This window comes from Varanus komodoensis, unplaced genomic scaffold, assembly GCF_004798865.1.
Source record: "Varanus komodoensis strain SLA01 unplaced genomic scaffold, ASM479886v1 scaffold29_1, whole genome shotgun sequence".
In the NCBI taxonomy this organism is placed as follows: Eukaryota; Metazoa; Chordata; class Lepidosauria; order Squamata; family Varanidae; genus Varanus; species Varanus komodoensis.
The window spans coordinates 6,842,700-6,869,716 of record NW_025335759.1 but is presented as its reverse complement, the minus strand read 5'-3'; the positions used below and the strand labels follow the sequence as shown (position 1 = coordinate 6,869,716).

General features: G+C 45.1%; 2 protein-coding genes across 2 annotated transcripts; both read right to left on the bottom strand.

Annotated features, from left to right (window-relative positions):
• Nucleotides 1-268: 268 nt before the first annotated feature.
• Nucleotides 269-5,413, bottom strand: NR0B2 (nuclear receptor subfamily 0 group B member 2). Its single transcript, XM_044435332.1, has 2 exons — nucleotides 4,169-5,413; nucleotides 269-2,154 (listed from the first exon to the last, which is right to left on the bottom strand). The coding sequence occupies exons 1-2, from the start codon at nucleotides 4,695-4,697 to the stop codon at nucleotides 1,913-1,915; spliced, it is 771 nt and encodes a 256-aa protein (XP_044291267.1). The 5' UTR covers nucleotides 4,698-5,413; the 3' UTR covers nucleotides 269-1,912.
• A 1,011-nt stretch (nucleotides 5,414-6,424) lies between these two features.
• Nucleotides 6,425-19,405, bottom strand: NUDC (nuclear distribution C, dynein complex regulator). The gene is made up of 9 exons (XM_044435175.1): nucleotides 19,190-19,405; nucleotides 15,313-15,390; nucleotides 13,019-13,222; nucleotides 12,524-12,610; nucleotides 12,092-12,205; nucleotides 11,535-11,729; nucleotides 11,181-11,264; nucleotides 10,069-10,187; nucleotides 6,425-7,837 (listed from the first exon to the last, which is right to left on the bottom strand). Exons 1-9 carry the CDS (start codon nucleotides 19,283-19,285, stop codon nucleotides 7,786-7,788), a joined length of 1,029 nt encoding a protein of 342 aa, XP_044291110.1. The 5' UTR covers nucleotides 19,286-19,405; the 3' UTR covers nucleotides 6,425-7,785.
• Nucleotides 19,406-27,017: the final 7,612 nt, after the last annotated feature.

Here is a 27,017-nt window from a genome sequence, read left to right as displayed (position 1 = left end):
TAATCTATTTAACAATGGGAACAGCTTATGGAATGACATCCTTGATACAGTTGGAAAGTATATACCATGGAAGTGGTAAATCAGCTTATTATTACGGGGAAAGAATGGAATTTAGTATTCTGTGTTTATAATCAAACTTTGGGCATGAATCCTTGCTTCATAAGACTTGGCTTTCCATATACCTTTGAACACATTCTAGTTTGTCTATCTCCATGTGAAAGTATTGACTAATTCCTTTTGGTCATCATAAATACCAGCAGTCAAGGTCTGAACTGCAAAAATGTTTTTATTTGTTGTTTTTTTAAAAATAATAACTTAGCATACAAATCACAAGGAAGCACCCAGTCACAAAATACTGATATGAGAAATCTGTGCAAAGGTGGTACAACCCAGCATATAACAGCACTACAAATAGGAGAGAAGGGCAGTCACCCCAGGGGAAATGAACATGACGACAGGTCTGGAGCAGTCAGAGACCCGGCCATGGAAGATTGTAAGAATGAATCATGGTTAGGCAGAATTATGGCTTCTGTCCTAAGCTGTATTGAATGTCATTAAGAAGCATAGACTAAATATTGATAAAATTCCAAACTCAAGCTAGACCCCTCCCTGTATCGTAGCAATTACAGTGAACAGGGGTCATATGAGGAAAAGTCTTGCTTTCTTCTGTATCGTTGCCTTGGAGTATTATAATTCTGTGTGAATAAGGGGAGCAACTCAGGTAACCTTCAGCAGGCTCTTTGCTGCTGCATGTTTGCTCAAGGGATCTTTTTGTCCTCTCCAGTCAGCCTGCAGCATTAGAAAAAAATACTCCCAAGCAAGCTGGGACTTAAGTGTCTTAGGCACAAAATAATAACACCCAGAACTTGATGCCAGCTCAAACATTTCTGAGAACTTGTTTCCAATGACTCAGGTAAGGGTCGCAGTATTTGCACCCGGAACTGAATGCAATGAAAGGAACATGCAGGACTGTTTTTTGTACAAATTCCATGGTTCAGCAGATCTGTCTTAAACTTTTTTCTTTTTTAAAGAAAGCAAGCTAAATCATGCAGGCTGTGGTTCTACATGGGCTTCTCTTGGCAGAGTGTTCAGCGACCCATAAGGCAGAACTCCCAGGGTTCTTGGGGTTGGGGTAAGCCATGGAATAAAAGCCCATACATATCTATGTAATAGTGTGTGTAAGGCAGGTGGTTTTGAACAGGAACAGTGTAGCCATTGCCCCTATTTCCAGTGGTGCAGCAAGATAATTTTAGACCTGGGACTTCAGGCGCAATGCTACGGTTGGCAGATGTTGTCTGGCTGGCTATAAGAAAATGTGGAGTCCCCACTGTGACCTTGGAAAATGGAAGACAGTCTTCTGCCAAATCCAACTGGTGCCTCGACACTCCCTCCTCACAAGAAGAGGAAAACGGTTTTGGCCATCTAAATGTTTTTGCGGGGGGTGGGAACGCCTCCCACAGTTGACTGGATGCATGCAACCCTCTTGGTTTGCAAGGTTTGGGGCAGCCACAAGGGAGTTTGGCCTCTGTGATCTAATGGGAGCACCTTGCCCGTGCTGCACCACTGCCCGCTTCACAGATGGTGATCACAGATGTTGCCAAGGCCCTGCATGGACTGGACGTGGCTTGCAATGCTGAAGCATTTGCTGAAGAAGATACTCCTCCCCCCTAACCGTTGGCACCCGCTCTAAGTGCCCCGTCGTGGTTGTTACAGCAGCACTGCATATGGCTTTTGAGTGTTTTGAGCTCCATGCAAGGAAGTGTCTGCAGTCAGCTGCCTTTCTGTCTGAAAAGGTATAATTGGGAGGCCGTGTGCCCTCTTCCGCTGCATTATCCAGGTGTGCTGGGCCGCCTCTCAGCATGTAGCACAAAGCTGAAGCCGGCCTCACCTGAGGATGTCGTGGCCGAAGGAGCTACTTCATGAGTAGCATTTCGGAAAGCAGCTCAAAAATGTCAGTGTTGCCAATGACCGGCTGGAAGAAGAGGTCGCTTATGAGGGCAGGAGGGATGGATTTCAGGGAGGAGGAGATGAGCAGGACGTGGGCAAAGCGGCCTTGGTCCTCCAGGTGGAGCAGCATGAGGACTTCTTGGAGTGCTCTCTGTGCTTCTCGCTGGAGGCTCTCTATGTAAGCGGAAGCTTTTAGGCCAGGCACGTCTGGGGGAGCGAGAGAGAGGGAACAAAATTCCTGTTAGATCTCATGAAAGCATCAACTGATCTGAACACCAAAATCCTGAAAAGCCAACAAAACTACGCAAGAGGAACCAAGTAGACTCAACTGAATTAAGAGCTTGAAAATATATCACATCATGGACCAGCAAAAATGCAACTCCAGTCTTATTCTCACAGCATTTCCAGCGACAAAACCCTCCGCCTAATACCTAAAACTACACTAACTTGCAAACCCTTAAAGGAGAACCGATTCATTATAGCAGAAGCTTTTGTAGATCCAGAATATGATTTCGGTTATTTACCAAAATATAAAATGTCCAAGTCATCTAATCACTGTTAGAAGTTAGATTAACAATGTCGGCTTAATTGCTTCAGGACACCCCCCCATCCCCAACTGCCATGTAATAAAATGTGTGCGACAGGATAAACTTCATCAATACTGCAAGGAGATTAAAGTACAGCAAAAGAAATACCCTGAAATCTTCCTTCTAGTTATGCAAAAGGAAAGCATTGACATGATGGGGGATTTCCTCCTTTATGGACATGCATGGGACTGCAGTGTAATGGTTAAAGCAGTCTCTTCCAACTTGGTGTCTTCCAGATGTATTGGATGAGGGACTCCCATCATCCCCAGCCATTTGCCATTCTAGCTGGGCTAAGCCCAAAACACTGGAGGGCATCAGACTGGGAAAGGCTGAATGGATTAGGGTTGGGGAAAGCAACACCGAATGCCCACTCAGCCATGACGCTCTCATTTTGATTTCTTGGACTAATCTACCTCACAAGGTTGTTGTGAAAGTAGCATGAGAGGGAAGGGGTCACATGTGCCAGTTCTGAGCCAGCTGGAGGAGGAGCAGTTAAAAAAAAAGCAGAGACTGAATTAAATTTAACTCAGGAATGTATAGATTTGAGTAAACATAATATTGAGTGAATTTTATGAGATATACGTAAGATGCATCATTCCCTGAATCTCAAATCTTCCCAGGACTTTCTTTTATCAGATAAAGCACCAACTGAGTAGCTTCAGACTGAGAAAAGGAGGAGAGAAAGAGCTCATTGACTCTTTCTTGCTATTTTTCTCTTCAACTGCCGGGAGCAAGGTGGGACATTAAAAGAGGTTGTAAATTAACACTCCCTAACTCTACGATTCCCATTGTCTGTCCTGGTTCTGACCAGCCCTGTTTCAGTTAACAAAATTCAGGCATCATTAAGAGCAAACAGCCAGTTATTTGATTCTCTGTTTATTTATTTAATGAGCTGCAGGACCAGATTATTTTGTTCTGTTCATTGCCCCAAAATGTCCTAGCTGAACCTTATCTGACTGCTCCTTCCTCACCGTTGCTTACAGATTGGACTCAGATTTGGCATTCAGATAACTCATTTAAATGCCAGTGTCATAGTCATTTCTGCATTGCTTGACCTGGATTAATTGCAACCTCGCCTACCCCAGGACCTAACACTAGTAGAGGCCAGAGAGGTTCTGGAAAGAATGCTAGTTGCAGGAAGGAGCTATAAAAGATTGGTAAGATTGGTCGGACTCAGCCTTATTTGCAGAAGTCACTGAATATGAAAATCTGGCCCTTGAAGCAGCTCAGAGGAAGATATCTGGGAACTGTATGGATGGTGGAGATGGAGATGCTGATACCAAGAGCAGCAGAAGAATCAAGCGTCCAGAACAGACCCTGGGTAATGGTTGGATCTTATGAGGTAGCCAAAAGACTAAGCGCACTTCACTCACTGAGCTCTGGTATTTTTGTTCCGTTTGAATCACAATAGTAGAGTTGGAAGGGGCCATGAAGGCCATCAGGTCCAACCCCCTGCTGTTGCAGGACACCCATTTACACCATCCCACTCAGAGGGCTGTCCAATATTTTGCTCCTCTCTCAGCATCACGCTCACCCGACATGCGATAGGGCAGCCCTTTCTTCTTCCTAGTGTGTAAGCAATGTCTGCTGCTCACGTGGGCTTCCTTGGAATGCAGGAGTCTGGCCACACTTACCAGGGTTGAAGAGAATTGCACCCTTCAGGTAGGCATACTCCTTGGGGCTCAGGTCCAGGCTCCAGAAAGAGTTCAAGCAGCACTGGAGGCGCTGTACGCTGGCCAGGGTTGGCCGCGCCCTCTGCAGCTCCTGCCTCTTGCACTGTCCGTGGAGGAGGATTCTCTCCAGCATGCTTGGAGCTGGAGTCTCCATCACCTCAAATGTCACCATCTCTTGGACCAGGCCCAGGAGGAAAAGGGGAGCCCAGCAGCTATCCAGCAATAGCAGCTGGTCTTCCCAGGGCAGTAGCTGGAAGGAAGGAAGGTTCTTCATGAAGCTGATGGTCTTCACCAAGACATCAGAGGCTGCCTGGCAGGTGACCTGGGGGGTCTGCAGGCAGACGGTGTGCCGTTTGTGGCAGAAGCAGCGCTGCTGGGACGGGCTGCATCCACCGCTGTGGTGGGTCAAGTTCTGGCTCAGGAGGGTGTACAGGATGGCATTTTGGTTCTCTTCGTGATGGCATGGGCACTTCTCATATTCCATGTCCATGCTGGAGTACAGCTTACTGGGCCACTTCACAGAAAGTGCTTTTCACGCAGCTGTAGAGCTGAGCACACCTGGTCCTTGCACAAGCTTCCAGTACTTGCTGCTACAGGAACTTTCCTGTCACCTCACAGCCTCTGTCCGTCCTGTGGCTGCTTCTTCTCAGCTGCACTTATAAGGTCCCTGGAAGGGGTGAAACAAGCCACCCCTTCCAGTAGCCTTGAACTCTCTTGGATGAGCAGCAGCAGTTCATTGAAAAACAAGTCAGCCCGAAACTGATTGGCCGAGGAGAAGCGGAATTTCCACGTAGCACAGAGAAAGGTTTTCTCAATGAAGGTGCCAGCCAGAGACAGGAGACTCAGGACTGAGAGGCTGCCTTATCTGGATTGCCCTTATCAGTATAAACAAAGTCATTAACCCAGCCTGTACCATGGCACCAAGGCTTCAGGTGTGCAATCAGGTTTCAGAACATCACAGGGGTCACTGCCAATGAGTTCACACGCGCACAGACACCCACTGATAACAGCCCTGCAACGCCAGCCTGGTGGCAAAGCAGCTCATAAAGTTCTAGCCTTGAAACAAGCAACCTGGAAGTTAATTTACTGACAGGTTGTTTAACTCACAACAGTTGCTCCTTGCTGATAACAAAGAGGGGCGGTGTGGGGTGCCAATAAGTTCACTACAAAGGGCACCTGAGAAGCCAAGTCTACTATTTTCCCCTATGAAAGAGAAATCTTTGCAGACTTGTGGTATTGCTGCAATATACTCCCCCCCCCCCCCGATTTATATCCTGCTTTTCCTACAAAGGGCTCAAGGCAGCTTACATCATTCTCCTCCTCCATCTTATCCCCCCAACAACCCTGTGAGGTAGGTTGGGCTGAGAGTCTGTGACTGGCCCAAAGTCACCCAGTTGGCTCCATGGCTGAGCGGGGACTCGAACCCAGATCGTCTGAGTCCCAGTCCCATGCTCTTAACCACTACGCCACACTGGCTCTCTTAAGCAGTACCAGCTCTACATTAACACAGGCAGCTGTGAAACTGCTTGATCTCCTTTGCCCAGCTCTCATCTCCCAATGTCTGTATTTGCGAACACCTATTTTCAAAGTTGAAAGCACCTATACCTTTCCTCCCGCCTGAGTGGCTGGTTCCATGGGAGATCATACCAGACCTTGCGGCTCAATATCAGAAGGTAGGATCATGAGACTTGCAAGACATTCGTATAGGAAAGCAACAGGAAGAAATTTGTTGGGAGATGACAAGGGGCAGTGCACAATCATAGCCTTTCCAAGGTGCTGAAGATGACAAAACATACAATCATACAGAGGTATGTTACAATACTGTCCCAAGGCTGAAAGTCCAGCAGCCAGGGAATGGCCATAAAATGGAAATGGGTCAGCATCCTGCAGTGAGCTGAGGGGGGAAAAAAGCAGGGTGGAGGGTTACCCTGTCTAGTGGGGGGGGGGGGGGGAGCCAGCATCATGTGAAGCTTGTTGAAAAGGGTCAGCTCCCAGGCTGCAAATTCTCCTCCTCCTGAATGCTTAATATAGATTTTGCTGAAGGTCGTTTGGAATGGTGGAAGACACCCCTTTTCTTGTCATGACTCTTTCGTGTCAAACACTTTAATTGCGCAGTGAGTGTACAGTACAGTTTATCTGGAACCACTGGTTACTTCACGGTGGCTCCTAGGTGACTATTTTGTACATAGGAAAACCAGAACATACAGTGGCCACATATGAAATCATCTCCTTTTTAATGGTACATGCAGAGCACAAGATATTTCTAAGCCACAAAAAAAAACATGCAGAAGGTTCTTGTTCTCCCTTTCCAGCAGATGGGGGAATAGCAAGATGGGTAGTTGGCAAGCTGGAAACCTGCCTCCCATCCAACCTGCTCCCTGTAGACCTTGCTTACTCTCAGTATAATACAGTAAGATGCCAGCACAGTTCACATCGATTTATTTTAGGTACAGCAAGAATAGAGAGTTTAAGCCAACTTCCTCAAAGTATTCAGTCTTTTAAAGCCCCTCTCTATTCCTAAAGGTTGGTTTTGTAAGGCCAAAACACCAGCATTGAAACCAGAACCTCTAGTGTCTGGAGCAGATCCATGCTATCATAGTTCTGAGATGGTTACAACAGCGCCTGGCAGAAAAAGTTATGAACAGATCCATTTGCTGTAATGAAAACAGAACTGATATGCCAGAAACCAGTGGCTTACTGCACTGGCCTAGGAAAAAACAGTATCTTTACGAGCTGCCCCAAATCTTAAACACATGACCACAGTAGTCTAGCTCCATGGCCTCCAAGCATATACCTGACATTCTTAGCATATACCTGACATATAACTTAGCATGTCAGAGCAACAGGAGGATATAAAAGTACCAACAAGCAGACACAGGGGTTCTTCCTGTCGGTGCTTTCCGTGCTTTTACTGTAACTTTCAAATAGGAACCTGCACAAGCTAAGTGCACATCATGGGTGGTTCTTTGAAGATTTCAGTGCATGTGCAACCAGCACAAGGCACTCATGGATGAATGGACTGGCATTTCTTATGTCTGGAACTGCTTTCAGAATTGCTCCACCAAGTTAGCATTCTGCGGGGACTTGCCAGATTTGAAGTAAGAATGTCAGCAGGAGTGATAATGGGACAATTTAAGGGACAAATTCCAGTGCTCAGTTTGAGAGCAGGAATTGAAGTAAGAGTGATCAAGGTTGTCTTTCCAGTTCCTTAAAAATGTAAATTTAAACATTCGTTTCCTACATCTGTTAGACTAAGGGAGACCCAAGGGAATGGATTATTTTCATCATGAATTTCTGTTTTCCTTTACTCCTACCTCCCCCTGAAATATGTTGCCCTACACAAAGATAAAATCCAGGTTTCAGCTGACTGATACTGTTGCTGAAAATCCAGGAACCTAAACTGAATGTTGGTTTAACCACCATGGCTTTTTACACAGAAAGCTCACCCTGGTATGCTGCAAATGCTTATGCTACCTCAAGGCAGGGAGAAAGGTATATACTGTCCTGCCTGGTCATTTCTGTAAAACTTTGTAAGTTACACCAGTGGTGGATGGGGGGAAAAGAAGAGGACAACAGTATCAATTGAACTTTGCCTTGGAGAAATCCATTTCTGGATGCTGTTCCATGAATCTGTGAGAAAGAGAAACGCGTATTAGTGGAATGAGCTAGAAAGAATACTAACAAGCCTATGCAAATCTTATTGTTTGTTTCATAGTGTTTTAACTGGTTGAAGTTTTAATTTTTAAAGTTTTGTGAGCCACGCTGGGAATGTTTTTTTGGTACAGCACAGTAGAAATATCTAAAATAAGAAACAAACCTCCAAAGAAACAGAATTGCTATAAAAAGTACATTCTATAGATCTGAGATGGTATCTGAATTTAGCCAATGAAACGATTTCATCTGGCCTGTAGTGACCCTACCAAAAAAATTAAATTGGAAGGGTAGAGATTCCATGCTGTAATGTTACATCTTTTTATTGTTCTATATGATATTGTGTCTGAGACAATATACTCCATAACTGTGGTATCTTTACAGCTAGAAATCAGCAGTCGTATTCTACCATACGGCCATCTACGAGGGGGTCAAGTTCATCAGGCAACATGGCTGGCCCCTGGACCACAATCTGGGAACTAAAGCAGCCCCCACAATGCAGCTGGTGGCCACCCATGTATTTAAAGTAGTGCAGAATGACCGCCCTCCTCAAAGTTCGTAAGGGCACGTTTTCCCCTGCTATCCTTGTGGCTTTGCAGTCTATGATGCCATATCAACTTCTCATTGGTAATATCAGTAAGACTGCCCCACTAAGATCTACTATAAATGTACCCTTAAGAACTATTAGCTGCAGGTCAGACGTGCTGCACCTCACTTGCTTGGAGGTTTCGGTAGATTTGTTCTTGCCAGCAAAACCTTGTGAGGGTTGCCATTTCATAGTATCGTATCATGTATGCAGCACTTCAGCGTGGTTTGGAAGCCTTACCTTGTTTTTCCTGTGTGACCATTTCTCACAAATGAGAGAAATGAATACAAAGATGTCAGCACATAAAAACAAAAAGCAAAAGTGGGAGCAGCAAAAAATATAAGGAATAGAAGGAAAAGGTGGATTAGAGCGTTTTAAACATAAGAACTAGACAAGCTGAGTGCCCTCGACCGATGACTGTGGCACTAAATCCATTGTCACCTCTTAGGTCCCTAAATAGTTCCTTTTTTATGGAATGGGATTGAAAGTTTTGCCTCAAACCTACTTCACAAGATAAAAACATAAGAATAGTGTGGCAAAATGGACAGGTAACTGAGCTGCTCGGAGAGGTGGGCCACAGCACAGAACTGGCGTGGCCGAAGACGATCTGGCTCTGAATGGGCTTCACCTATTCACTCCATCACAGGCAAGTCAACTTGGGTTGGCACTAAATGGAGAACTGCGCACAGGCTGCTGCTGGGGGGGGGGGGAGTGGGCTGCCTGGCAGTGCACCTGAAGAACTGTGTCCAATAAAAGGGACAAAGGGTAACATTTTAGAGCTAACTGACAAATTAAATGTATATAACTGGGACTGGCTGGCACTTGCCCAAGGATGTTTGATGAGCTGAAATGAAATAGCTGAACTATTAACTAAAATCATCCTCCAGTGACAGCAGTAAAGCAGAAAGGGGATTCTTGGTAGAGGCAGAAGAGACACTGCTTATGACCACATGTATCTGAGAACAGTGCTGAAACATCGTGCATCAGAGCAAAGACTTTTCTTTAAAGCATCACAGGGTTGAATCAGTTACTACAGGTATGTAGCTGACACTGGCCTTGCCTGCAAAGCATTAATGTCTGTGGAGATTAGACACAGAAATGGGAGGTGGATGCTTCAGCCTGCAGCCCCTCCTGCCTTCCATAATAGCCATTTTTCCTGCCCACACAGAAAGTGTTCAGGACAGCTGAAGGGCAGCTAGCTGTGTGCCCTTTAGTAACCCGGTTTCCAGCCAGGGAGGAGGGAGCGTCACCCTGCATGGCCTCAGCAGGGAAATTACTCACAGAAGCTCCTGAGCATTTCTTTGCCAAGCAGGGCAATAAAGTCATTAAAAGTATAACAGTTTGAGACTGGGGGCGGAAAGCAAAAAATTATGTTATCAGGCTCTGAGCCATACGGAGATTAGAGGCAGACACACCACATCATAGTTCAAGCAGAGATGGCACTGCCAGGCCAATGGTGCTCACAGCACCCCGGTTACTGGACCTGGAGCTGAGCTGGACCTTTACGTCATCGGCTTCTTGCGTTCACTGGCCAACAAGAGGTAACTTTGTGCTAACTTGGAGAAAGACCCATCAGTCCTTTCCTTCATACATTCTAGCAGGCACAGAAACAAGCTCAACTCACTTTTTCAGTATGTCCTGCTTCTTCTGCTCATCAGATGTCGGAAGCCCCATTGATTTCTGCCGTTGATCATACATCATTTTCTCCACCATGCTGCGCGTTTCACTGTCCAAATCTGATAACTTGGAAATGGAAAGAGATATTTGTTTGTTTGTTTTTCAATTTATATCCTGCCTTTTTCCTAAAAAGGGCTCAAGGCAGCTTACATCATTCTCCTCCTCCATTTTATCCCCACAACAACAACCCTGTGAAGTAGGTTGGGCTGAGAGTCTGTGACTGGCCCAAAGTCACCCAGCTGGCTCCATGGCCGAGTGGGGACTAGAACCCGGATCGCCTGAGTCCCAGTCCCATGCTCTTAACCACTATGCCACACTGGCTCTCTCATATTAATAGAGAAAGTACGTATTTAACAAATGCATATGTCCCTCCGGGGGCCCCACCTTATAAAGTAGCCTTCCCCAAACAGGTGCCCTCCAGATGGGAAGAACTGCAGCTCCTGTAGTTACCAGCCAACACTGGCCAACCACTATCCTAGCTGGGAGGTTGCAGGCTTGACCATATGATGCACACCAGGGAAGTTACTTTCAAAGATCCCCTCAAAGGACTAGCATCGGGAGCAAACCACATGTAGCTTCACCAGTGCCAGACCTCTGAGGCCACTTCCTGCACCTAGCCTTTCCCATGCTTTTATTTTGGCAGCTGCCCACATGGCGGCAGCTTCTACTGTGAGCAAGGGCGTCAGGATGTGTACCTAGAACCTGTGCAGGCTTTGATGGAAACAACTCTTTCCCATTAACTGCAGCTTATGAAAGAGGAAAGTCTCTCTTTAGGCTGAAGTATACACACCTTCTAAATAAGGCACTTTGCCTCAACCAAGCAGTGCCAAAGATTACTAGAATAGGGGTGGGCACTTTCTGCCCCTCCAGATGTTGTGGGCATGCTGCTCCAATCAGCCCTAGCCAGCACAGCCTATGGTAAGAAATTATGGGAGCTGGAGGCCAAACATCTGGACTACAACTTGCCCACTCCTGCTCTAGGGGTAGAGTTCCCAAATTTGTACAATAGGTTGCCAAGACTACTGTCAAATTTTGATTCAAAAAGAAAAACCCACTCACTTTTGAGTTTTCTGGGTTAATTTTCTTGGTGTTAATCTCCGGGTCTGTTTGAACTAATTTGCTCCACCATTCCATCTTGTTGATCTAAACAGAAAAAGACAACAAAATTCAGCTCAGGACATTTTACATCTAGAGCATTCTAGCACACACTCCTACATTAGGGATTTGGTCCTTGTTAGCAAATGTCAGGTCACATTTTTTGTGGCTCATCTTGCGGAGGCCCATTTGACTCAGAGGCTCAGTTAATATTGCACTGGAAAGGCAATTGGGCGGCCAGGTATCACACAAGATGAGCTGCAAGCAGCACAACCAAGGACTCTAGCAAAACCATAGTGCTGAATCCGGTGCGGTTACCTTCTCCAAGTGTACGGTGACAATTTTCCCATCTTCTATTAGCCACGAGCTCTCCTCCACCTTCACCTCATTGTACAAGGCTGCATCAATCACAGGAGGATGGCCTTTCAGTCCCACCTTCAGATGCCGTCTCTGGATGTCAACCTGCATATCCTTCCCCTTCAGTTTGAAGTTCACTTTGAATGGGACTGCCAGCTAGACAGGAGAAGCAGGACAACAGAGGGAGTCGTCTATGAATTTTCACAGAGACAAGTCAGTATAGATGATGTACAAATGGCTATTCTGGTAATCTATTTCTCCATAGATGTGAATTTGATATTCAGTAGTTCCTTTCTGTGGGCAAGACTGAGGTCATCTGAAGCAGTTATTAAATCAGACTGATTCCCACTCACATTGACCTGCCTTCTGCTTTCTCCACTTATCAAGACAGGCTCTGCTTCCTATGACTCCTCATTTAATATTTCACTTATGTAGCCTGGCCAGTAAAAGCATATACAATCCACTTCTGTAGGTGTACAATCCACTTCCATCGGGTTCTTCTCAAAAACTTTACTTACATCTAGTTCAGAGAGAGTTTGTGTCCATCTGTAGTTTGGAAGGTCGGCCCCATTCCCAGAATTTGGTTTAAGCTTGCCTTTGTCCTTCTCATCTTCTTCTTCCTCATCTGTATCCTAAATAGACACAAAGCGTATGTGAAAAGCCTTCAAAGTACCTTCAACTTTTAGCAGTTCAAAAAAGCCAGGTGCCATCTGAACAACTGGTGAGTCATGTGTTCCACCGGTGGAAGACAATCCTGCTTTGATTTTGAAGAGTTCTCAAACCTCAGAGTCGGCTGCAGGGACTCTGCAATGCAAAGTCAATGTCGATGTTCTCTAGCTGCCCTGTTACGTGCATTGCTTGCTGCCAGTCCCCAGCAACCACCTTGAAGCAGAGCAAGTTGTAGGAACCAAACCCCCTGCAAAGGTGCAAAAGCCGCAAGAACACATTACCTGCTTGCTCAGCTCTGGGGGCTCCACTAGATTCGCAGCAGAATGGACGGGGACATCCTGGGCCTCATCTTCTTTCTTCTCTTTTTTCTGTTAAGATAAAGTGCCCCACTCCCAGTTTTAGTTCAGATATATAAAAACATCTGAAGTGTTATTTACTAATAACAGAGGAACCCCCACACTCCTTGCCCTTTTCAGTAAAAGTGGTAGCAATGAATCAGCTGCACTGAATGCCAAAGTTGGGGGATTTTCAGATACAAACTGAGTATGACAGTCAAGAAATGATAGCCTAAAATACATAAACAGAAAAGCGATACTTCAAGATACTATGAGAATTACTTCATGGGGGGTTGAAGGTTTCATGGTTCTTGAAATGTAGCCAGCAATTGAACTTCCTACCAATCATGCCCAGCTAGTCACAGACGCAGTGCTCCTTCCTCCACTACAGTGGAAGCGCCACTTCACCTCTGTCCCAGAAATAATGAGCACAATGCACACCTGGTCAATTTCCAGCTGCAACCTTTCTGCCTCTTCATCAGTCAACTCCTTAATTCTCGGCTCGCTTTCTTCCTGCTTTGCTTCTTTGGCAAGTTTAGCAGCACGTTCAGCTTTTTCCCGCTGCTCTGCTTCTTGACGGGCCCTCTTTTCTTTTTGTGCTTTCTGAGCCAGTTTGTTGTGGCGGCTGAATGTCTCTGTGATTAACTGGGGGGAAAGAGGGAATAAGCTCTGTGACTAAACTAATGAAGCAGGACAGTAGTTAAAACAGCATTATTTTTGCTCTGTTTCATAAGCAGCAGCAAACTGAAAGTTGATTTTTTCCAAAAGGAAAACACCATTCAGCATTATTCTCCCTATACCAACCCCCTTTTAGTTTTGATCTATTTCATGATGGGAGGAATCAGATTCTCTACATGGAAATTTTACATTGTTTCTAAGTTCCACCATCTCCCAAGATATTATCCACAACGAGGGGCATTATTAGTTCAAAGATTCACACTGACTGAGTGGGGGGGGGGAGTCTTTGTTTCTCCCAATCAGGATTCCAAGAAGAAGCATTACAGTTCTGGAAATTAATACTAGTTATCTGAAATGATTTAACTGTCCCTGTTCCAAGAGTTCAGAGTGGGAACGAACAAGACTACCTTTGGCCACATTTTAAAAGAAAGGGACTGAGGGTCAGGGCTCCAGCATGTTTGCTCCAAAAGGTGACGCAGTCATCTGATCACATAATTGGCTGGATGTCAAGAGTTCCCACTGCTGGGTGACCTTCGCAGCAGCCACGGGCCATGAGCAGAGGCACTGAAATCGGTAGCATATGATCCACTATGCCCTTTGGACAGTGACATGTTGGAGACTTGTAGCTACTGAATAAAAAGCATGGTGACCTCGTCTACTGTCCACGATTTTTAAAAAGAAAAATAATATTTAAATAGCGGTTGGATGGTTTAGGTATCCATGTTGAGAAAGAAAGAAAGAAAATATGGAATCTGACTTTACAGCACAAATCTCAAGGGCTTACCAGACCCCTAAGCCTGTTTCCACTAAAAACAAAGAAACAAAAATTCATTTTACCCACTTAAACAGAAAAGGAACCTATGCACTACAGTGCTTCATATCTCTCGGTGGCATGGAATGGTTTGCACTGGTTTCCTCCACTGTCCAGGGTTTGGTCAGGGGAAAAATGAATTTTGAAGTCCCTCAAACATTTAGATTGGGGCATGCAGAGCAACATGGCGCCTCAGATGCTTTGACCTTCAACGATCGGCCTTAGTGAGCAGTCAGTGGTAAGGCAATACCTGCCCCTTAGGACTGCAACACCTGTGGGGATGCTTCTCCCAGCTGTGATCTACTTAGACACTGTGCTCAACCTTCCTCCACATGCCAGCTCCAATAAAGCGTGGCAACAAGGGGGAGGGTTTTCTCTGAGGTGGTCCCCTGCCTTTGGCACAAGCAGCCTTCCTGGCAGCAGATCAAGAAGGTCTTTTGTGCTGAGGCCTTTAAAGACCTTCTTGGATACCCAGGGACTTGAGTGAATTATCCATTCCAGGGGCATTATGGAGTCATTTTTTGTTACTGTTTGTTTTAAACTTTTTAATGTTTTTGTATTATTTTTATTGTATTGTATTGTCTCTTTTATGGACTGTAAAATGGTCCAGAGAGCTTCAGCTGTGGGGTGATATAGAAATGAAGATGGGAATAGCAGGCCAAAACATCCGGGGGTACAGGGCTCCTCAAATATGGCATTCAAATCTGGGTGGACCTCAAGAGATTGCTTGCCCAATCTCTTGTCTGGTGGAGGAGGGGAGCACATGTCCTGCCTCAGGTAGAAGGACACCTTGCACTGCTGCTCCCATCTGTGTTAAGCAAACTCTGCTATTTGCGGACAAAGCCATCACCATAAAAGTGGACTTAGTGCCTTTCTAGGAGTGAACAAACAAAGCAATTTGGAAGTATTGATCCTTTAATGTCTGCCAGCATTCTAGCTTTTCAAACTAGCCTTTGGACAAAGCATAATCTGCAAAAAAAAAAAACCCCAAACAAAGAATCCTCTCTCATCAGACTATTACGATGAATAGAAGCAAATGCAATCGGACAAGATCAGGTACTACTTAAACTAGTCTCTTTTGGTGGTTTCTGGGTTTAGCTGCACAATGCAGTATCATTTCATTACAGCAAAATCAAGGGAAACTTCAGGGTATATTTGAACCACAACGTGATACTGTGGGAAACGGCTGAGATTGCCACAGTGAGGAATCATCTCACCCTAGGCCAAATAATGAGGAATCACGTACCTTTTCAGCAGCACCCTCTTCTCCTCCTACAAAGAAATCAGTTTTGCGTCTCAAAAAGCTGAAAAAGGTGTTCACAAGCTGTAATGAAAGAGACAAGATGTTTTCAAGGATTAAAAGTGTTCACAGGTACCCTACACTCACTTTAAAAAAGGGAGTGCCTTTTACAAGTGACTAAATTTATAGATGAGCCTCTCTGGTAGCCTTTCTTTTCTGCAACTTACTTATACTTCACATAAAAGGATCAGAGGCAGATGGAATGTTGTCAATGAAGCTGCCATACTGGTAAGACCAATGGTCACTCTACCCCATTAAAATATTTGATGAGAAACTATATCAGGTACAAAGTATGTGTTTCATTCATGGTTTCTTACAGCCTTCAGAAATCAGAAGTTTAATACGAGGTTTAAACCCTTTAGCTATGTCCATTCATGATGGACTTTCTCCTTGAATAATAGTTTTTAACTTGGTCATGTTGACACACCAGCTACTTCCACTAAGGCCATTTCAATGGAGGACAAGAGTTTAAGTAGGCATTAAAGCAGCCCTTTAGTAGATCAGAGATTTGGTCCAGGTGACTATGAAAGAGAGGACTGAGAGGTACATAAACATAAACCACTACAGTATATGGAACAGGAAAATGATTTCATTCTTGCACATATAATAAGGATGAAGTGAATGGAAGAAAGAACCTATTGCAGTCTCCAGAGTCTATGCTGGTTTTTATAGTTTCAAAAAAAACTCTAGACATAATGCATTAAGGTATCAAGAGCTTCATTTTCTATTTCACACAAAACACCACCAGGAGCTTATCCACCCATGCTTTTCCCACTCTAAGAGCAGGCCTCTGTTTTGAAGTCCTGGCATCACAGATTCTTCAGGGTGGGGATGCCAGAGACAGAACTGGGAACCTGACTTGTGCAAATATTCTTACTGCCATGCTGTAGCACTCTTCCTATTCTGCCCTTCATCCAAATTAAGCCAGGCTGAGCAACACATGGCCTGTCACTCCAAAAAGGCTGTCATGTTGTAAAATTTTTAAATTTTGGTGCTGGAAATAAAGTGTGGGCACGGTTTTGCTCTGAAACAAGGTACAGGGAACATACACACACACCTTGCTTTAGCACAAAAACATGCCCCCTCCTGGATTTGGGAACATCAGTTTGCGCCAAAATAAAGTACACACTCTACATGCAAAATTTGGCTTTTCCTTGTGTCGGGGCAGACAGTGACCTTTGGACAGTTCCAAATTGCTCATGTCTGGTGTAGCCAAAAAAACTGTCCAAAACTGCCGCTGAATTAGTTCTCAGCACAAGGATGCCTTATACTGATTAAGATTCAAAGGCTTCTCAGAGGGCACTCTCTTATCAGATCTTTTTCTACAGTGTTTGAAGTGCAGGGCAAAGATTTCTAAACAATTTCTTACAATCTTTTGCACTCGAATCAGGTTTCATGGTATGGAAAATGAAGCTCTAAGAGGGAATGGTTAGTATGATAGACAGTAATACTAGAGAAAGTTGAAAGCAGAAGTAAGACCACGTACGAGGCAGCTTGATTCTATAAAGAAAGCCATAACCTTGAGTTTATAAGAGCTAAGCTAGGTTGCCAAGGATTTGCCTAATACTTTAAAATATTTAGGCTTGTAACCCATGAGGTAGGTTTGCATGGCACTTTCAAGCCCAGGTGGCACCTTCTCCCCACTCAGGTCTCCCTGTGGTATCCCAGAGGACAATGAAGGAGCACCAAGGAGTGGGGATGACAGCTGCTCAAAACTGCCCAAGCAGCAGTTGGAGGCAGTTGTCAAAACGCACCCCACTGATCTTGGCAGAGAGAGGGTGATCTTGACAACTCCTTACTGTCAGGACCAGCAGTGGCTAGATAAGTCATGTTCATCTTTCCCCTTAAGAGACTCAGCAGAACATGGCTCATCCCCTGTTCTGCCTGCTACCACAGCTGCTGAACAGCTGCTGTTGGGAATATATTGTGCTCAGCCCTCTCTTTAGAGGGTAAAGCATAATGTGACCCATCCCTGTTTATCATGGGACAACATTGCTGCTATCTGCCACACACTAATCCCTGAAACCCCATTTGGGCCTTGAACAGCTGGTATTGCAGAGGTCTCAGACAGCTTATCCTGCCCCTGCTCAGTGTGATATCTGCCAGGCTGGGCAGGAACATGGTGCATTCTGCTGACTTTCCTCCAGAGGAGGCCTAACAGAATGTGCCCCCCTCACTCAGTGTTAGCTGATGAGTGACTGTTGCAACAATCAAAGTGAGGGATGACTTGCATTTTCTACACATCTTAAAGAGTAGACCCAACTGAATGCAGCTCGCATTCTTCCCATCACCTGTTGCAGCCAGCAACAGGGCACTTTCTGCTAGACCTCCTTCCGGGGAGACCAGCAGAACATGCTTTCACTGCATGGTGCCCACATGGAAGTTGATGACCATTGTTCAAAATGTTGCTTGGGCACTTTGGGTGGCTGTCATCAGAGCTACCTGGCCAGAGCGGGAACTTTCTGATGTTCCTATGAAGACTCCGCAGCTACTATTGGGCTTGTTGTGCTGTCCAGTCATAGCTTGTTAGGGTTGCTTCAACAACACAAAGAAGCCACTTGAAGAGGTGCTTGGTTTGGACAACACACTAAACCACCATGGGTTCTAAGACACGGTGGCTTAGCTTGTTGTACAAATCTAACCATTATTTTACAGTGGTAGAATATTGCAGAAGAGTATTCTGTGAAGCTTTTGTTGTTTTGTCCGTTCCAATCACACTAGCCAACTTTATTAGCTGGCAATAAGCTCCAGCATTATAAGGAAATATTGTTGTTTAACATAGGTTAAGAAAATTAAGAGGTAAAACTGGTACCTTTGCTTTATTAAACTGAGAGTGTTATCCAATAAGGCTAACCATAACCTTCTGAACTTGGAGGATTATGGGCATCTATCATGGATAGCAGGAGTATGGAGGCAACAGTAGCCTCTGCACTTCCCCCAGCCTGCAAAATTGGCCATCTAAATCTTCTGTGCCTGCTTGTGAGGCTGAAGAGCCACCATAATACATCACATGTTATATTTTTATATGTAAATAAGCTAGAATCTTTAATATTGTTTCAATATAAGTATCTTTAAGTCAGTTGACACAACCAAACCCAGATCTCACCATGACCTTTCTTTGCTTGATTTCAAGAGTATGCCAAAGAAAATATCCTTGAAAGCTCCAGGTTTTGGAAGGCCACTCCTCCTTTCCACCACTCGTTTGTGTTAAGTAGAGGAACAATGAGGCAGCTATTGTGAAGAGTAGAAACAAATCCAGAGGACTCATTGGTGGGTCCCTGCTGTGGTGGGGCCCCCAACCCTATCAGTTTTCTGCTTGAGGTTGCTTTCCTCCTCTTTTCTGCCCCATACAGATGCAACTCTAGTTTCTCAAGTATACCTCGTTTACTATCCAATCCATATAGATATAAAAGTGGATCTGCTATAGCCTATTAACCTCCCCACCCGTGTTCCTATCTAGCCTAGCAGGAGCTCTTTCTTCCCTGGTATAATTTCTCTTCTCTATAAATAACAGCCTAGGAGAGCTACAGCGGTAGAGTGTTACTGCACTCTTGTTTTCCTCGTGGGTTTCCCATAGGCCACTCTAGGACACAAGATGGGAAACCCACAAGCAAGACAGGCGCGCAAGAACTCCCCCGCTGTAGCATGCCAGGGCCGGCATTCAGAAGGAACGGAATACATGCCAGGGAAGAGCATCCACTAGGCTGGGCAGGGAGAGAGAGGGTGCACAGACGCTAGAAACAGAGCCGCTGAAGCGGCGGAGAGGGAGCGGAAGAGAAGGCCAGCTGCTCCCTGCAGACATATATGCTGCCCTCCATTTTACCTCCCGCACGCCGCCCTGGTGCTGCTGGGCCATGGCTAGCAACATGCCGTCGAAGCGCTCCTCGCTCTCAGCCGCGTCCTCCCCGCTGGCCCCCATCGCTGACTGGCTAGTCCGCCGACCGCTTTCTTTTACTTCTTGAGCTTCAGGACAGCCACGCTCCGGCCTTCCCGCTCCGTTACTAACACGCACAATCAGCGCCACACCCGGAAGCGGAAATTGCACTAACCCAACCTGTTCCGGGTTTCTGAACCAATCGCCGAGCTCGCCGTGTTCAACGGCAACCGGCTCTTCCAATCAGTGTTGAGAGGAAGCGAGGCGCGATCCGTTGGGCCTTCGTTTGGCGTCGGTTGCTTTGGTTACCGGCTCCCCGCGTTCCTGGGGGCCGACGGGAACTTCTGGAAGGCTCGGCTCGCCTGGCGCATGCGTCAAAAATTGCCTTCGGCCTTGTTTGCTGATAAGCCCCAAAAGAGGAATACAAAATTGGTGCTGACGGTAGTGGGGCATCCTGCTGTTTGTGACCTGAATCCAAGAACTGGTTCTCGCTTGTGGCAATATTAATAAATTTGTCTGTTGCAATTACAGAGTGACTGGTCCGACGTCATCCACCCTCCATGACTGAGTGGGATTTTGATTCTATGTCTTGCCCACACTAAACACCACGGTGGCTTTTCTTCTCCTTGGAGGAGGAGGAAAAAGGGGGAAAAATAATGTGTTGAAATGCGATTGATTTTATAAATAAATTCATAAATCATATGCCAGGTAGGTATGCCAGGTAAAGGCTGACCTTAGGAGATATGCTGTGCAGAATTCCATTCACTGAAGTGAACAAACAAGACACAGTTGTTAAAATTGCTCAGATGCTTTGCTTTCATGCGTAAGTGTCCCCAGTAAAACAATAAAATTAAATACACAGACTAATCCCCCCCCCACTACAGTTGCAGTTCTATACCCAGTTAATCTAGAAGCAGGCCTCTGAAATCAACAACTCTTATTTCTGAGTAGATATATACTGAATTGTGCTTTTGATGTAATAAAACGTTACACGGTTTGGTATCACAATACCTGACAGAACACCTCTCATGTACCTGCACACAATGATCTGGGGTCTGCCTCTGATTGCCACCTCCTTTCTGTCATTTTTTCATGCCATTGAACATCTCCAGCTGCTACGAATCTGCCTACACCCTTCCTGGCATCCTTCAGTCTTGTGATTTTGCTGCATCTGTTCTAATACTGGCATTTAGGGGCTCCTTTGCCCCCAAAAGGTTGATAAAAGCATCAAAATGAGTATATATGAAATTCCCCTAAAGTCTTTCCTATGGAACAGTGAATGATACAAGGAATTGCACAAGACAAGGTCACAAAGGGGAAAAAACATCTTTTATTCCACTGGTTTCAAGGTTTAAAGTCTATGGCTTAGGCTGAAAGCCAGCTTTGATTCACAAGCAGTCATTTATAAAAGTTGGGAAACAGAGCTTTTATAGCAGGTGATAAAAATGGTTGATAGGAAATCTTCGTTATCATTCTAATACATTCACTCCCAAATCTAGAACATACACTCCAACTGATTTTACCAGGTTTGGTCGAAATGAGGCATTTCTGTGGCACTGCGGCAAAAGAAACCATTGGAAAAACAATCCTCCAGCTCCGCCTCCATGTGTCTGTACATTCTGGAGTGGGGGGGGGGTGGGAATGGGGAGAAGGCAGTGCCCCTTTGTGCAGTGCTCCTCCCCTCTCATTTTTTGTGATGTTTCAGTAATGAGTTTTAATGCATTTAATGGCCTCTATAAATGCTGTACTGAAATGTTATTATTTGCTTGTATTGCGATGGACTATCTGTTTTGCAAGTGCCCCTGAAAAAGTATTGTTTTTGTTTTGAAGAGTGGGATATTTGTATCTGTCTTTTAAAAAACACAAGCCAATACATTGCTGCAATTTATTTCAAAGGAGGTGTTAATAAAGGTTGCATGTTTGATATGGAAATTCTAAAGGCAATTAGAGAGTTAACTGTGTTGAAAACTATGGGACCTACTTTGAAATAAACAGGATTTAATAATTATATACTTTTTAATAGACTATGTCGAATGTTTTGGTGCACTGACTGGAAGGTCTATCTAAAAATTCCCAGCCGAATGCACACTAGAGATAACAGGAAATTAAACTTTTGCATGGGAGTCAAGTCTGCAGAAACAGCAAATAACCTTTGTTTAGTGAACTTAAGTATGCTTCATCAGATGCATGATTATCCCAAGTTGGCAAGTACAGAAATGAATGGGTATAGACAGGTGAGCAAAGGTAAGCAGTGAGGTCAGAGGGAAATTAAAAGTCTAAATTAAAATAAAACTAGAGACTGCGGTAATAACAGTGAATCGTAAATGTATGTACTATACCTGCTGTGACCATTAAGAAAACAAGTATTCTGGCACTGGTTAGCTAAGCATTACATAGCACACCCAGTTCTGATCTGCCACCTAGTGGATGGATGCAGGCCAGTCAGATCATCTCTAAGTTTTTTGTGAAGTCACATAGCTTATTATATTGTCTTTTACCCTTTTCCTTGTTAGAATTGTTTGTTATTGTGCCTTTAGGATTATTTTTTTAATCCCCCTTAACTTGGACTCCTTTTCTCATTAGAATCACTTGGCTTGGGACATTACTTATCATTGTTTTGAGTTTATTAAAATTGGCTGTATTGAAATTCAGGGTACATTTTGTTTCCTTTCAAATCAAAAATTCAGGTCTGCAATGGTCACTTTCCCCCATAGTTTCTGTAGCTGTCACTTTGTCCACTCAGTCTTCCCTGTTGGTTAGTGTCAAGTCAAGAAGAGATGTTCCTCTTGTTTCTTCCTCCACGGTCTGTTTGAGGAACTATCAGCAACATATGTTAGGAATCTCTTGCAAGGGTTGTGTCTGGCAGAATTGTCTCCCAATAGATGGTGGGGAAATTGAAGTGCCTCACAACGATGACCTCTTGCTTCCTTGAAACATGGATAATTTGCTTTTCAAACATTTCATCCTTGCCTTCTCATTGACTGGGTGATTGCTGCTGCTGTGCTGCTGTGTTGCCTTTGCAGGCCAAGAGCTGGAATTCCTAGTCAAGCCACTTTGATTTTCACATCACAGTCTCACTTGGAGAAACTCAAAGAATGCTTCCTTCACCTACAAATCACTGTCTGATCCTTTGCACATTTACATGGGTGGAAGAAAACTCCAGTGAATGTAACAGAACTGACCTCTCTGAAGAAACAGAGTTGCTCTGTATATCTGAATTATACCCAGAGAGCTTCTGTGCTACAGGAAAACCGAGTTGTTGCAGCCACAGTAGCTGCTCAGCCTCTGAACCACCTGGTGCGTGAGCCCAGAGGCCCCACTCCACTTTCCCTGTTCCAAGGCCAACGCTGTGGAATGCCGCCGAGGCTGTGTTGTCATCGGAGGCCAAAATGTTCAAGAATCAAGGCCTTGGCTGGGCCTTAGTGCAAACAGCTTACTGTGTCCTGCTACTATGAAAACAAACAGGTGGTACGAGAATGGACTTCACCCGGGTGACCAGCATACTCCCTGCATTAGTGCGTTGTCCTCAGCCCCCACCCCTGGCTCTAATAGGCACAGAGGTGCCAGCCTTTTCTGTTTTCTAGGCATGGGGTAGAACAATGAGGATGATCAGTTTGATGGAAAGGTTTAGTTCAATTCCACATTCCTCAGCTGTGTATGTCCAGGTAGGGAAGGTACAGATGAAGCACTGGAGGGAGACAGGGATTGCACAGTGTGGAGGGCACTGCCCCATACAAGACACTCTTCCCAATGCCAGGTCAAAATACGTAAGCTGAACTTTGATTCCATTGACACTACCTAAAGTGCACCAGGTGAAAGTTAGGACTGGCCTGCCTTGCGGAGGGCTAAATAAAACACACAGTCTCCAGAACTGAATTGCTCAGGTCTGGGTCATCTATTTCGAGAGGGTTAGGGAGCTCCTGGGTGGGAGGGGGGTGCAAATGAGTGCTGGGTCTTGTGAAGTTGAAAGCCACTTCTCCTTATCAAGGTTTTAGTAACCAAGGCTGTGCTTTGGAATGAAAAGAAGTACGATCCTGAATATGAGGCTCCCCCACCAGGTGTCCTGCAGGTGTGTTGGATTCAGTGCTGGGCGCCAGTGCTGGGCGCCATTGTGTATATCAGGAGAGGGTATCTAGACCACCTGGGGGTCAAATCCGACCCATCTGGGTCATCTAGATGGCCAAGCTCCTTTTTTGCCTGTTGCCAATCCTTCAATTTCCCAAAGGGTTGTTTCTTTGGTGGTTTTCCAAAGCTTTGCTGGTTGGTTGAAATGCCTCTTAGGCTTCATTACTGACATTAAGAAGTTTAAGGTAAAACAAGCTAGTATCTTTGGGGTTTGGGGGGTTATGGTCCTACCCTACCTTGAGAGATTATCCGACATTAAGAGCTCTGTACTGATGTGCTTGAAACATGGTGCTGGAGGAGATCTTTGTGAATACCCTAGACCAAGAGAAAAACAAACAAGCAGGTCCTAGATCAAGCCAGAGCTTTCTCGCGAAGCAAAACTGACACAATGAAGGCTGTCCTACTTTGGACACATCATGAGAAGGCAAGACTCCTTGTAGATGACAATCATGTTAGGAAAAATCAAAGGCAGAAGAAGAAAACCAAGACCAAATAAGAGAAGGATTGACTCCATAAAGGAAGCCACAGCCTTGGATTTAGAACAACTAAGCAGGGAAGTCCTGGATAGGACATTTTGAAGGGCTGTCATTCACAGGATTGCTGTAGGTTGGAGATGACTTGATGGTACATAACAGCAAGAAGAGCTATGTGTCCTGAAGGAATGGCAGAAGTGAGGAAAGCTGCTGAAGAGAATGTTAAATGGTCTGAAAGAACTATACTCTCACTAACAGCTCCTCCTAAAAACACACATTTTTGTGTCATTATTTTTAAAAATGCAGTGTGTTTGGGATGTCTTGCAAGAACAAATAAAAAGACTTTGTCCCTGGCCTAAAAGAGGTTTGGCACCTGATTATATGATATATGCAGGCCTCTAACCTCCCCTAAGTGCTGAACTTTCAACATGAACATTTCTTTCCGTGCTCAAATGGCTCGTGCTGCCCAAGAGCTACACCTTGGCCTTCTCCATGATTGACCAGTGCTGGCATGCTGTGCCCAGAGGAGAGCAGCGCTCTATTATGCCAGCATTCAGTGTGGCTTCCTGTGGAAATGGCTGTGTCAGAACTTCTTTCCCTGATCTGCTGGCTTTCTTTGAGCAGGGATGAAAATAGGAAGCATTCACAAACACAGGGCCTTACCTGCAGTTGGAGGCAACACAAGTCCATCTCTGGAGTCTCTCTCTTGGCCCCTGCCTACCCTCCATGTTATTTGTTTCTTGAGATATTTAAAGAAATAATTATTTTTAACTGGGAGGCTGGCAAGCTGCAAAGTAAAAGGCCACCCTCTAGCGCCGCCTTTACCTGGGAACAAAACCAAGATTTGTGTTTTTGAAGCTCAGACCCCCTGCTCTGCCTTGTGTGTGGGTTCTCTGGCACACAGGTTTTCTTTTAGCCAGCTTGCCACAGGGAAGCCTGTGATTGGACACCATCAGCCATTTTACGAATGGGACAAAACCATCACCTATGGCAGCCATTTTATGAGAGCACCATGCCACCCGCCCTCCCCTGCTCCACAAAGTAAGCAATCCCTGATCTGTTTTACCCCTGCATTCTTCTAGATGGGGAAACCCAAGAATGTGTCTAATTGCAAAAAGGAGAAGGAGGGGAGTTGCCACAAGACACCTGAGATTGCTTTTCAGGGCAGTGGAAGTTGGTGACAGCAGCCAGTAGATTTCCCTCCTAGCAAAACAGAAGAAGGAAAACTGGTCCATCAGGTTGAAGGCATTCGAAGCTTTGCATTCCCCTGAAGATATCAGTTCTGTGACAAAGTGCTGAAGACTTTTAAACCCACTTCGACTGAGCCACCACATTTTCTCAGCACACAGGTCTCCGTCAATACCAGCCTTCCCCAACCCGGTGACCTCCAGCTATATTAGACCACAACCCCCACCTTCCCCAGCCAGGTTTGTAGTCTAACACATCAGGAAAGCACCCCGTTGGGATGGCTGGTCCACATTACACCTTTTCCGATCAGTCTATTTATACAAACCTACAGCCCTTCTGTTCGGGGGAAATAAATGGATGAAACTTCAGCGAGAAGGCAGGTGAGCCTACAGGTGCTGTTACAGTAACAAACTGGAAGGCTAAAGGAGGCATTTCAACAGTTGTACAAGAAACCTATAAGAACCAGAGCTATGCAAATGCTTTCAGTTAAAATTAGGGATCCAGGGAATTGAATGGCGCATAAACAGGGACCCTGTATTCAATCAATCCTGATTTTCTAAGTGTGAGGAGACCCAGGATAATTTCCAAGGTTGAAAATGGGGAGAGGGATTTTCCTAGTGGAAAAATCGGGTCCCACTTGGACTCCCCAGGCAGCCACATTCCCTTCCTGTAGCTCCATCCCTTTTTCGCAGCTGTCAATCTTCTGGTGGTTTCCTAGCTTGGCACAGTCTCTCCACATTTGAAAAGCTGAAATGCCTCCCCGATGGCTCAAGTTACTACCAGTAAGAGTTTCATGCTAAAAGATGCTTGTATTTGGAGGGGGGGGCACCTCTTTTGTCTTTGGCCTTGCTTGCTGCTGCAATGTTGCCTCCAAGAGCTTCTTCAAAATCGAATCCAGCCCTCAGCCTGAAATAGCTTTGACTCCCCTGGAGTAGACAATAATAGATGATACGGCCCAGGCCTCTTCATGCAAGGCCATGATCCTTTCGCAATTTAGGAAACTGGCATGGTCAAAAACACATTCCAAATATCATTTAAGTAAGCCAGAACAACAGAGAGAACTTTACAAAGGCATGGTCCTTATTTACAAAAGGCAGAACATTTATCCTTTCATGGATCCTACCGCCATCCTTTAGTTCATCCTGTCACCTCTACCGGCCTCCCATTATCCCCAGCTGTGGAAAACTGGCTTTCATTTTGACACTTCATATGCGGGGAAGAGGGGAAAGCTTGAAAACAAACAAAGAAAGAAAGAAAGAAAGAAAGAAAGAAAGAAAGAAAGAAAGAAGGAAGGAAGGAAGGAAAACCTTCTGCATTTTAAAGAAAATGGATTCATTTGCTTTTTACAAGCGAGCGAGCGAGCGAGCGCGCACACACACACACACACACACCACAACAGAATCAAAGTTACCTAACCTTCAGTAACAGCTCCCCTCCCGGGTTCCTTTCTACACCCTTCCCTCCAGGCAGGCCAGACAGAAAAATGCAGAATAGAGAAGCGACAAAAGCTCTTGAAGCAACAAAAGCTCAGTAGGGAAAAGTGGCACACTCCAAAAATCAGCACCATATTATTTTCATGTGTTATTTACAATAAAGAGTGCACACTGAAAAGGCAGGGGGGATTATACACAAGCAATGATCAAGTCCAAGTTTATGATGAGGGCGAGTGAAAGTTGAGGCATGATAAGAAAAGTCTAGGAATGAACCTGGTGGGGGTAATTTCCACTCACCAGGACACAGATAGGCCTCTCACCCGCCAAACCTTCAAGAAACGCAGATGTGCCCCCCCCTCCCCCCCGCAATCTGGAAAGCTTCAGTGGTAGAAGGCCAGAGAAGGAAGAGGAAATTTGAGTGTGCTGATCTTTTGGCTAGAGATGCAACTAAAGGATGGGAAAAGAGGGAAGGAGGGCTGTGTAAATGGGAATCTTTCTAGTAATGGCAACTAGCACCGAGAAAGATGAAATTAACAGGCAGTTACAACTCCAGACAGG